This window comes from Anabrus simplex, chromosome 1 (genome assembly GCF_040414725.1).
Source record: "Anabrus simplex isolate iqAnaSimp1 chromosome 1, ASM4041472v1, whole genome shotgun sequence".
Taxonomy (NCBI): Eukaryota; Metazoa; Arthropoda; class Insecta; order Orthoptera; family Tettigoniidae; genus Anabrus; species Anabrus simplex.
Window position 1 is genome coordinate 866953779 of NC_090265.1, and position 13282 is coordinate 866967060.

Consider the following 13282-nt stretch of genomic DNA (forward strand, 5'->3'; position numbering starts at 1 on the left):
TGGTTAAAACCGATGCTAAGACGAGGACCTCACACACACCAACTTGCTCGCCGACTTATCTGTACATGCACAGAAAAATCAACCATCGACAGACTTACTTCGAGCCAAACCTAAGACAGTACAGGAACCAAAATTCTACCACACACTGCTCAGGCAAGACATGTGCTAAGATGGACCATCTAGTAAGTATAGCAATGCAGTGATAAGAAGAGTCTTCAGCTTTTCTCAAAATAGCGTTTTGTGGATACATTTATAGTTTCTGAAATTCTTTAGTTTGATATATCGTAAATAGTACTGTACTTCAGTGAATTCGATATTATGAAAATGAATAAACTGTCACAATTCTTGTAAACTTTTGGATGTATATATACTGTGTATATAGCACTGTTGTGATTTTTATACTATGTTGTTGTGTTTGAGTCATCAGTCCATAGACTGGTTCGATGCAGATCTCCATGCCACCCTATCCTGTGCTAACCTTTTCATTTCTACGTAACTATTGCATCCTACATCTGCTCTAATCTGCTTGTCATATTCATACCTTGGTCTACCCCTACCGTTCTTACCACCTACACTTCCTTCAAAAACCAACTGAACAAGTCCTAGGTGTCTCAAGATGAGTCCTATCATACTATCTCTTCTTCTCGTCAAATTTAGCCAAATCAATCTCCTCTCACCAATTTGATTCAGTATCTCTTCATTCGTGATTCAATCTATCCATCTCACCTTCAACATTCTTCTGTAACACCACATTTCAAAAGCTTCTATTCTCTTTCTTTCTGAGCTAGTTATCGTCCATGTTTCACCTCCATACAATGCCACGCTCCACACGAAAGTCTTCAAAAACATCTTTCTAATTCCTATATCAATGTTTGAAGTGAGCAAATTTCTTTTCTTAAGAAAGCTCTTCCTTGCTTGTGCTAGTCTGCATTGTATGTCCTTCTTACTTCTGCCATTGTTAGTTATTTTACTACCCAAGTAACAATATTCATCTACTTCCTTTAAGACTTAATTTCCTAATGTAATATTTCCTACATCACCTGCCTTCATTCGACTGCACTCCATAACTTTTGTTTTGGACTTATTTATTTTCATCTTGTACTCCTTACCCAAGACTTCATCCATACCATTCAGCAACTTAGAGATCTTCTGCAGTCTCAGATAAAATAACAATATCAGCAAATCTCAAGGTTTTGATTTCCTCTCCTTGGACTGTGATTCCCTTTCCAAATTTCTCTTTGATTTCCTTTACGGCCTGTTCTATGTAAACAGTGAAAAGGAGAGGGGACAAACCACAGCCTTGCCTCACTCCTTTCTGGATTGCTGCTTTTTTTCCAAAACCCTCGATTCTTATCACTACAGATTGATTTTTATACAGATTGTAGATGATCCTTCGTTCTCGGTATCTGATCCCTATCATCCTCAGAATCTTAAATAGCTTGGTCCAACCAACAATATCGAATGCCTTTTCTAGATCTACGAATGCCATGTACGTGGGCTTGTCCTTCTTGATTCGATCCCCTAAGATCAGACGTAAAGTCAGGATTGCTTCACGTGTTGCTACATTTCTTCTGAAGCCAAATGAATCTTCTCCCAACTCAGCTTCAACTTGTTTTTCCATTCTTTTGTAAATAATACGTGTTAAAATTTTGCAGGCATGAGATATTAAACTAATGGTGCGGTAGTTTTCACACCTGTCAGCACCGGCTTTCTTGGGAATAGGTATAAAAACATTCTGCCGAAAATCGGATGGGACTTCTCCTGTCTCATACATCTTGCACACTAAATGAAATAACCTTGCCATGCTGGTTTCTCCTAAGGCAGTCAGTAATTCAGAGGGAATGTCATCAATTCCAGGTGCTTTGTTCCTATTTAGGTCACTCACAGCTCTGCCAAACTCTGACCTCAAAATTGGGTCTCCCATTTCATCAGCATCAACAGCCTCTTCATGTTCCAGAACCAAATTATCTATATCTTTACCTTATACTATATGGAAGAGTAAAATATTGCAGTTTTTGTAAAAAATGTTATTGTTTGTAATGATTTAGATATTATCTAGAACAGTAAAATATTAACCCTGCTTAATACGAGCCCACTGACAGAACTACAGTCACAACCGGTTATAACAACTCCTAAAGGACCACCAATTAAGAGTCGTTACAGGCGATAGTTGCACAAACCTTTTTTTTTTTTTGTTGCTAAAAATGTCACATCAGTAACTTCCATAGTTAATTAACAGAATAAAGTTAAAACTTCAAAAGACGTAAGTGAAATAAGTCCTGTATTTGCAATACAATATTTCTGGACTGAGGATGAGAGTAATTTAACTTCTAATCTTTACACAGTATGTACAGCAATAATATTGCCACCAAAATATACAATAATAAGTAAGGAAAGAAGTAGCTACAATGTAAATTGATCAATAATGTTGCATACGATCCTGGCTAATAAATGAAATGTTCTCTTTGTACTTCCAAATTGCAGAAATCACTGAGTGTGATGCACCCAATTCCTTCGCGATACTGACATTTGTTCCCCAATTTTCGAATAGCCACATTATGTGTGACTTTTCTTCAAAATTAAACACTTTCCCTTTTTTTTTTTTTTTTTTTTTTTTTTTTTTTTTTTTTTTTTTTTTTTTTGGCATCTTCATAGCGATGCTTGCCTTGACTAACAAACAAACTCACTGAAAACAAGCGCTTATTGTTGTTAGCATTTCTCCAATACAAGAGTAACAAAAATCAACACTGGATGTTATAGCCGATATATTTCTCTGTGAAAATATGATACATATATATGTTATTTTATATGGTATGTCATAATAAGCGGTCATACTAAGCAATTTTTTTTAAATACAGTACTACGTTGTTTATATAGGATTTAGATGGAACCATTAGATTCCGCAGCTAGCCTATATCCAATACGTCGTTAAGAACGATGTCGCAATAAACGGTTTCGACTGTACTTCAAATTGCCGTCAACAAAGGTAATTGTCATTTAGACCTCCAACATGCAGTAACAGATCGGCACTCTAAGAAGAAGAACACAAACTCACGATTTTCCAGTCACTTCGAGTTCATGTTAATGAGGTTTTACTGTATGCATGTATAATTTTTAAAAGTAAGAGGCTGTACTCATCCTTGATTTCTTCCGCAATTGTTGCGATCCTCAAACATAGTTAATTTATTTGGGTAAAATTCTACAACCAGTATTATAATTATGGCATGACTAAAATGTTTGTTTACAAATTATATATTCAAAACAAAAATATGAATACAGGAAAATAGTTTGTCTGCTTGTAGCACGTGTCCTAACAATTACAGTCGCTCTCATGCAGTTTCTTCTGGATCAGCACAATGCTAAATCACTTCCTTTCATCTACGTTGGAAACATACTACAAGTTAAAGAGCTGGCTGACCATCACTGTCTCCTTGAAGCTAAGTTGACGTCTGTCTCTTTCACAGTTTACGAACATTCTGTACCACAGAAGGTAACAGGATGATCAACAGAGTAACAGATCTTTGATTTGAGGTAGTCTCTCATTCAACAATTGTAGGTGATGCCTGTCATCATTTGTCACTCAACCAAGACTGCATCAAAACTTGCATGCACCTCTCTGATAAGTTATTGGCCATCATCAACAATTTGTAAACTTAAGAGATTTACACTTTGCCACTCATGGTAGGTTCTTGTCACCAACTCAGAATGTTCTGATATCTTGTGGGCTTGATGTCAAGCTTTCAGTTATCTTTTCTTTGAGTCCCAGTCCATACTGTGTCAATCGATCATTTCATTCTCAGATATGGCAATGGAGATCAAGCTTGTGTTTGGCAGCTAGCATGTCCTCAGTGTAGAGAAGGGTCTATGGTATCAGTCTGTACAGATCTTATATATATCATTTAAGAAAAGGCTAGGAAAACAACAGATAGGGAATCTGCCACCTGGGCGACTACCCTAAATGCAGATCAGTAGTGATTGACTGAGTGATTGATAACAATGTCCATCACAAGAATGAAAAGAAATAATGACAGGAGTAAACACTAGAGGACAACTGTAACGCGAAGGCTCTTGGATGCTCCTGTAGCAGGTTAGATGTAACTGTATAAAATAAAATAAAAACTGCCCCCAACTAATAATAATAATCATCTCCTCCCAGAAACAGATGACAAACACTAGAGAAACACTTTCTTTCCAAATGTGTATGTCAATGTTAGGGCACAATGCAAGAACACTAAAAGAATTTTGCAAAATTTTGATACTATGAAATATTGTGAATGACGTGGTACTTACAGCTCCAAAGTAATCTGTACTGGGGAAGCATTGAAGACGTAATAAATAATATCCCTCCTTTTTTATGATTATAAAAAATTGAATTGTTAATGTTATGTAAGCATCTTTTTAAATTTACGGTAGGTACTGTAAACTAAGTCTTTAGATAGCCCCTATACAGAGTAAACGTCACTAATTGTTAACTTCTGCTTAATAAAAATAGAAAAGAAACATGAAAGAAAAATAAAGCGTAGCCTGAATACTGTGCATATTTTAAAGGAAATTATTGAACTGACCACTCTTATGGACAAGTTTAAAAAAATTAATATATATTAAGACATTGAAATTGTATAACTCAGGATAAAATTTAAGTTCTCTGGATTGTGGTTCCTTTACCCTGATTGAAATAAGGACATAGACATGATATAGGTATGAATTAATACAAATCTTTAGCCCTTTCAGACCATATACGTACAATTGTGCGGGTTCATATTTTATTTATGTCTGAGCGTATTTGACGTTTTTTGGCGCTAGACCAGACTGCAGTGCTTGTGCGGGACACGTACCATGTATTTCGGGTGTTTTTATTTAGCGCTTGACTACCAGGGTGCAGGAAAAACAGTTTAAAAATACAGTTGATCAGCAAGATGATGGGAAGCAGTAATGCCAAAAGTAGGTATTTATTTATTGCATTCATATTCATTTAGAAGCTTTACTGAATATTAGAATGTAATCAATGAAGAACGTAAATTGTTAAGTGAATGTAAATTGTGAAAATACAACATCATACATAATACCACAAGGATTTGAATGTTGATATGCACAATTGTGCAGGTGAGGTTTCCCTACATGCAATGCGTACGGGAGTGCTGCCACCAAAAGGACTGTAAAAGTAGAAATTGTACTCTATGTACAAAATGTAACGTTGTTCTTTGTCTTAACTCTTGTCCAGTTTCCCTACGGGGTTGGGTGTGAGGTGAAATGAATCTGTCGTGGTGGGTTTTTATGACCGGATGCCCTTCCTGCTGTCAACCTCATCAGAGGAGTTAATGAGATGAAATGAATGACGTGATATACGATAGTAGGGAGAGGGTGAAACCCGGTGCCGGCATATAGCCTACTCCTGTCGAATAGCACCAAGGGGTCTGCTCAAGGCTTAACGTCCCCATCCGACAGACAAAACACCATCAACAGCGTCATATGCCCTCACTCCACACGAGCACTGCAGAGAGGTTTGGAATTTAATCCAGGCTATTGGCACGCAATCTAGTGATTAGGAATGTACAAAACGTAATGTATACGATTTTAATTGTTTTAAATCGTTCCACACTGTAAAACAGAACATTTAATCATGTACATGTGTCATACGTAATATCGTACGATGTAATTCACATGTACTGAGCTGAATTTTTTATTTTTTGTAAGGAGTGAAATAAGTCCTCACACGCACAATTGTGTCGATGCTATTTTTCAGATGACAGTTTTTATTTTGAAAAATAAGCTACAAACATACATATTTAAGAGCCTTTTGGTAAGTTTTTCACATACAAACAAAAATTCACACCTCCAGTTTTCTTTCAAGTCTGACGGCAAGGTGCTGCCGCTGAAAGGACTGTAAAAGCAAAACTCATACTCAATGTAAGAAATATAATGTATATTTGTGTCAAACGAAGATTTTAGTTGTTTTAAATCATTCCCCACAGTAAAACAGAACATTTGATCATGTACATATGTATATTCACATGTACCAAGTTGATTTTTTGTTTTTGTAAGTAGTGAATTAAGTCCCGACATGCACAGTTGTATAGGTGCTTTTCTTCAGATGTTATTTTTTATTTGGTAAAATAAACTATAAACATATGTATTTAAGAGCATTTTATCAGTTTTTGACGTATAAACAAAAATTCACACCTCCAGTTTTCTTTCAGGCCTGAAAGGTTTAAAAAAATTATCCAGAAGAATTTTAATTTTCTAAACAAATGTTAAATATTACATATCACTAACCTTTGTATTTTGCTGATTTTGTCTAAGCCCACCATTTCCAGGAAACGAGCATTTATCTGTTTCTGAACTACAGCCCAATTATCTTCATCAATGCCAGCATTTTCTACTCCACCATAGCGGCTGCGTATGGCAGCCATGCAGCTCTGCCCAAAATTTACCTTTTCAGGACGAACAAATGAACCAGAAGTTGGATGCCTAAAATAAGAAATATAAGGAACTGTCACATATTCCCAGTGTAAATGATGCAGCTAAGTTGTTCGATATGATAAGGTGACCCAAAACACATTCTCACAATGTCAGCCAATGCCATGCACACTCAACATATTAATTTTGATGTGTTCTTAACCCATGAGAGGTCGCTCACGGAGTTTTCGTCCAGGCTCTAAATAATTATGAATGTGTAACGTCACAAGATTGTGCTTGCGGGCTGTCCCTTTCAATACCTTTTCCTCAAACTGTCGGCTAGTCGTGGGGGCAGTTTTAGCCCAGTAACAATCATGTTGTCGGTGTGAGCGTGCTTTTTGTAAACGCCTGGAGCATTCCTCCGTATGTGACCCCGCACGTTTCTCAGAGAGGCAGAGTTATCTTCTGTGTGCAACCTCTTTTATTACGGAAATTACGCAAACATTTATGCTCGGTGTGTAAATATTTCAGTTGTGTAGTGCTTTCTGACATTCTGCGTTGACATGGAAGAAGAAAACAAAAGAAATTGGAGACTGTTAGGCACTGTAGAACGTGAGGAGCTGCAACAATTGCTAAATGCAAATAAAGAAGGTCCATGTTGAAGACAGTTCTTCGCTAAAGAGGCAGAAAAGGTGCCAACTGATGATGATGCCGATGTGTTGGAGGACGACTCTCATTCTGAAATTTATGTTCCTGAATTACAGGAACTAGGTAAACTAGATGAAGTAAATACAATGAACCAACCTCTGTAGTACTGGAAGAGGTGGGACAACACGCTTGAACGTTCACAAACCACCTAAAAATGGTAGGACTTTTGCTCACAATAAAATACGAACCCATTTACCTTAAGTGCGGAGAGAAGCCGTTGAAGCATGCTCTCCACTAGATGCGTGGAAACTTCCTCATTGACGATATGATGAGTGACATAACCAAATTTACAAACATATGGATAGAGGAAAAGTGAAAGTAATTATTCCTGGAAAAGAGATGCTGTGAACACGACTGCAGAAATTCAAGCCTTCTTTGGTCTTTTGTACAGGTCAAGAAATCTGAAAGCTCCCCACCTGAATTTGGAAGATCTTTGGGCATCAGTTGGCACTAGTGTGGAATTCTTTCAAAACTGGATGGCTCTCAAGCATGTCAAGTTCTTAATACGAGCTCTTAGATTTGACAATATAAGTAGCAGAGAGGAACGAAAATCGCTTGATAAACTTGCGCCAATCCGAGAAGTGTTCAAGAAATTTGTCGAAAACTGGCAGTGTAATTATATAATTAGTAACGTCATGCATTGTTAAAGTAGGCATAAACTGTGTTTTCTTGGTGTTTTGATTACGTCCTCTGTTTGTCTTTATCATGATCACGGAGGAAAGCTCGGCGAACGACCTCTGACGTTCAACATTCTACGTGTCCTCTCATGGGTTAAGATGAACTCTGCCTCCAGAAGGATGTCAGTGCCCTTTATTGCCAGTCTCAAGCCTGATTAAAGGAGAAGGGTGAACAGCTGGTTTTTGAGTCTTGAGGAGTGCAACTGTTAAAACTCAAGAAATGCTTCAAATGACTGCTCAGCTGCCAATGTAACCAGCAAATCCTAGCCTGCAATGGGTAGGAGGACGGCGAGTACCTAGTGCCTTAAAATGGGGTATACTCGGCTAAGATATGGTAACCCTAAGAGGAAAGTCCCTGGTCCTTCAGTCTGGGCTTCGGATTAACAGTTCTACCCCATAAAAAATCTACCATTGAGAAACCCACAGGAAAAGAAACAGGACTAACTGATGGCAAACTAGGAAAGGCTAACTATTCATGGCTTTGTATACGGAATGTCTTGACCCTACACAAGCCAACAGCTCAAAAGATGTTAATAGACCAACTTCACAAGCGTCTGGCAGATATTACAGTTCTCCAAGAGGTAAGGTGGATACGAAATGGAGTGACAGAGAAGAAAGACTGCACAGCATACTTCAGCTATGGTGATGAACACCAAATGAGGACATGTTTCTTTGTTGACAAGAAAGTTAAACTCTTTTTCCTATTTACTTTACGTCGCACCGACACAGATAGATTTTATGGCGACGATGAGATAGGAAAGGCCTAGAAACTGGAAGGAAGCAGCCATGGCTTTAATTAAGGTACAGCCCCGGCATTTGCCTGGAGTGAAAATGGGAAACCACAGAAAACCATCTTCAGGGCTGCATACAGTGGGGCTCGAACCCAGTATCACCAAATCACTGGATACTGGCTGCACTTAAGCGACTGCAGCTATCGAGCTCGGTAGAAAGTTAAACAGCATATAACTGGTTTTACACCTTCAAAAGTTTAAATCTATTGCTTACAAACCAAAAGCAAGTTCTTTAATTGCAGCATAATAGATATACATGCCCCAACAAAAGATAAAGATGAATCAAGGAAGGAAAAATTTTATACTCTTCTGAAGAAGTCTTATGATGCATGCCCAGGATGATGTAAAAATAGTAATTGGAGACATGAATGCACAGGCTGAAAGGGGAAGTGTGTACATGCCCACGATAGGAATGCCAGTTTACACAACTATGGAAATAAGGTGAGATGGATTGATTTTGCACCACCCAAAAGAATTGTGATTTGCAGCACACACTTCCCTCAAATATATACATGAAGGTACCAGTGATTGGAAGTCTCCTGGGGGTCAGACAATGTTAATGGATGTAAGGTCCTCTAAGGGGGGAAAATGTTACCTCCGATCACTTCTTTGCTGAATCCAAAATTCATACAAAGAATTTGTTCTTCAAACAATAACGTGGAGGATGAACAAAGAATATACAACCCGTAAACAACCCCGAAATGTTATCAGTTAAAACGGTACAAGGAAAAGTTAGATGAAGAAATTTTTTTTCCCCTTACAAGTTGCTTTACATCGCACCGACACAGATATGTCTTATGGCGACGATGGGACGGGAAACGGTTAGGAGTGGGAAAGAAGCGGCCGTGGCCTTAATTAAAGTACAGCCCCAGCATTTGCCTGGTGTGAAAATGGGATACCACAGAAAACCATCTTCAGGGCTGCCGACAGTGGGGTTCGAACCCACTATCTCCCGAATACTGGATACTGGCCGCACTTAAGCGACTACAGCTATCAAGATCGGTGAGATGAAGAAATAGGAAGGAGCCAAGAGCTAATTGAATGACAAAGAGAGTATCATATCAAAGAACAATGGGATAGAATTAAATCATCTGTTATCACTTCAGCTAAGGGTATTCTAAGAGTCAAAGACCAAATAATAAATTTAAAAAATGATTTGATGATGATTGTAAAACAGCAACCAACACAGTGGAAAAATTATGCTTATCAACATATGCTGCTGAGGAACTGTACAGGGCAGTTAATGGGAGAATATAAGAGCAAAAAGATAATAGGAAAGAAACTGCACAGGAAGAAGAAAAGACAGCAGGAGAATGAATTATACAAAGAGATACTATAGAGCAGAGCAGATTTAGAAATGAGAGCAGGAAGTTTCACAGATGTGTTAATGATAGAGCAAATCTTTTAAACCAAGGACTACAATAAATAAAGGTATAGAGAGTAATATTTTAACTCTCTAAAGGTCAATAATCTACAAAGGTGGAATAATTAACTTCCTTTTGATTGGAAATTTCAACAATTGTATTCAGAAAACTGCAGACCAGTGATTCCCAAACTTTCCACTTCATGCACCCCTTGAAAAAATTTAAATTTCACAGACCCCCTCCCACCTCTCAGTTTTGAAATTAAACTAACTGTAAATATTGTGGCAGATTAGCCGGCATGCTGATTCCAAGGTGTGAGGAGAAAGTTAGTCTGGCTCCACCCTCAAACAGTGCCACCGAGTTATTAGCTCCACACCCCTGCCTGCGCAACCAGCCACTTGGGACTAAGCAATAAGCTGAAGGCCGCCTCTTCTCCGTCATTCTAAAAAGCCCTACATCACTAACCTAGAGTATTCACCATCAAAATAAGTTGCAAGTGATAAATATCATTATGGTTCCATACTGAAGATTACTATACTTGTAGGATACTAATTAATTTATTATTTAACCATTATTATTTATAGTCTTATGCAATTAGGATTTGATCCTTATTACCTTATGAAATGTGAGACATGTTTCGCCTTTCACTGAAGGCATCTTCAGTCATTGTACCTCCTTAAGGTTAAATCAGGCAGCTGATTTATAATTAATATATAATTATTAAGGTTTAATATTAACATACTTAAAATAGGAGCAGTTTACAGGAAAACTGAATAACAGTTTTTGGTATTATTGTGAATAACAACAATATCAGCAGTTGGCTGTTGATTAATACAGTAGTTGTGACAAAAGTACATAGTACAGTGCTTAGTAGCAAGGGTCTGTTTTGAATTTTTTAACATTATAATGTTTTAGAATGTTAGGAAAAACAGTCCAGCAATAAGAGAAAATTAATTGAGACCTTATTCAGAAGTAAAGTCGTAAAAATTGAAAAACTATCTGGTTGAAGTCTTAGGTTCGAGATTTTTGACTTGCAATAAGTAATTGTTGATTTCACATTTGGCGTAAACAGACAACTTGATTGGAGTATCTTAACTTGTTACAAGTCTGGCCCCGCCGTGTAGGGGGCAATGCGTCCGCCTGTCACCCGGCGGGCCCAGGTTGATTCCTGGCCGGATCAGGGGTTTTTAAAATTGTAAATGATTAATATCCCTGGCCTGGGGACTGGATGTTTGTGTTGTCCTTAAAGTTCCTTTCCTCACATTCAACACTCTACACTTCCGCAACTCTACTTACACGCAGGTTCATTTCACATGGTGAAAGTAGTGGCAAAAGATCCACAGAGGTCGACGCCACGAACAAATATCATTAAATAAAAATCATTTTTTTAGAAAAACTTATTACAAACTTAAAATAGGAGCAGTCAAAAGAAAGATTGAATAAACAATTTTTGGTACTATTGTGAATAACAACAATAACAGCCGTTAGCTGTTGATAAATAGTTATGTCAACGGTACATAGTACAGGGCTTAGCAGCAGTGGTCTAATTTGAGTCTTTAAATATTACATTTTTCAGAATATTAGGAAATACATTTCAGCGATATGAGAATTAATTTAGACTTTATTCGGAAATAATGTCGTAAAATTGAAAAAAGAAAACAACAGGTTGAAGTCTTTAACTCGTAATATTTGCTTTGTAAAAGTAATTGATGGTTTAACAGTTGCCATAGTCCATAGCGAAGAGATCAAATGTTAAAATAAAACAACAATTTGCTTTACGTCGCACGGACACAGTTAAGTCTTATGGCGATGATGTGATTGAAGAGGGCTAGGAGTGGGAAGGAAGCAGCCGTGGCCTTCAGCATTTGCCTGGTGTGAAAATGGGAAACCACAGAAAACCATCTTCAGGGCTACCAACAGTGGGATTCGAACCCACTATCTCCCGAATACTGGATTCTGGCCACACTTAAGCGACTGCAGCTATCAAGCTTGGTTTAAAATAAAACAACAACATGATTGGAGTATCTTGACTTAAAATAAGCCTTCATTAATCTTGTTAGTGAAGTGAAGTTGTAAGTAGCACAGCTTGATGGTGTTAGTGATTGCTGAATGCTAGCGTGTTGGTAAAAAAGGACATTGCAAGCCAAAAATCTCGAACCCAAGACTTCAACCAGATAGTTTTTCAATTTTTATAACTTAACTTCTGAATAAGGTCTCAATTAATATTTTCTTATTGCTGGAAAGTTTTTTGTAACATTCCAAAACATTGTAATATTTAAAAATTCAAAACAGACCACTGCTACTAAGCACTGTACTATGTATCTTTGTCACAACTATCAATCAACAGCCAACGGCTGATATTGTTGTTATTCACAATAATACCAAGAATTGTTATTCAATTTTTCTTTAGACAGCTCCTAATTTAAGTATGTTAATATTAAATCTTAATAATTATATTTTAATTATAAATCACGTGCCTGATTTAACTTTGAGGAGGTACAACGACTGAAGATGCCTTCAGTGAAAGGCAAAACATGTCTCACATTTCATAAGGTAATAAGGATCAAATCCTAATTGTGTAAGATTATAATGTACTGAATAGGTGGTTAAATAATAAATTGATTAGCATCCTACAAGTATCCAAATATGTCTCGAAATCTCCTATTTCAGAAATTATCTGGAGAAACCAGCCTCCCTATATAAGGTGGACCAGACGAGCACAGCGAGTTACAGTTGAGAGACAGTGTGTGCAGTCGAGAGTTCAGTATGCAAGCACTGTATAGTTCTGAATGGGACACAGTCAACTGCAGTATAGAGTTGTGTTCAGTATGTGAGTGTCACAAGTATTGAGAGACTGTCATTATGATAGACTGTTGTGAAGAGTGTCCAGTCGACGAGTTGCAGAGTGTGCTCACGCTGTGTATCTGCCGTGAACTGAGTGCCCCAGTTGTGTGTCAGCATAGAGATCAATGTGGGATATCAAACTGAGACTGTTGGAGTGTGCGAATGAGAACAGGCAACTGCGCTTACTGTGATGGACAGTGCACTACGTGCGATATTAGAAACTGTGCTGTGTGTATCTGTGTATAGTGTGACTGTAAGTGACTGAGAATGCAAATTGTGAATTAGTGCATCCGTGTAGTATGCAAGTACTAGTAGTAAATAAATCTTAGTCACAGAAGTAAAATCTACTAGTTCTGTCTATTTATCATCCCCATCATGTTACAATATGTTACACTTTTTTCCCTAGTGGTTTAATGTCGCATTAACACATGAAAGGTTTTTGGCAACGCAAGGATGGGAAAATGATAGGATTCGGAAGGGAGTAGCCATGGTCTTAATTAAG

The 13282-nt window shown here is 37.6% G+C and overlaps 1 protein-coding gene across 4 annotated transcripts in view; it reads right to left on the minus strand.

Moving 5' to 3' along the window:
• Positions 1–13282, minus strand: part of Tbce (Tubulin-binding cofactor E) — a 304725-nt gene that overhangs the window by 247926 nt on the left and 43517 nt on the right. For 3 of the 4 annotated variants that reach the window (XM_067136490.2, XM_067136488.2, XM_067136487.2), the window contains exon 2: positions 6274–6468. The exons of the other annotated variant lie outside the window; for it this stretch is intronic. In XM_067136490.2, the coding sequence (XP_066992591.1) occupies positions 6274–6468 (195 nt within the window). The remainder of the gene's footprint in view (positions 1–6273; positions 6469–13282) is intronic. 4 annotated transcript variants of the gene reach the window in all.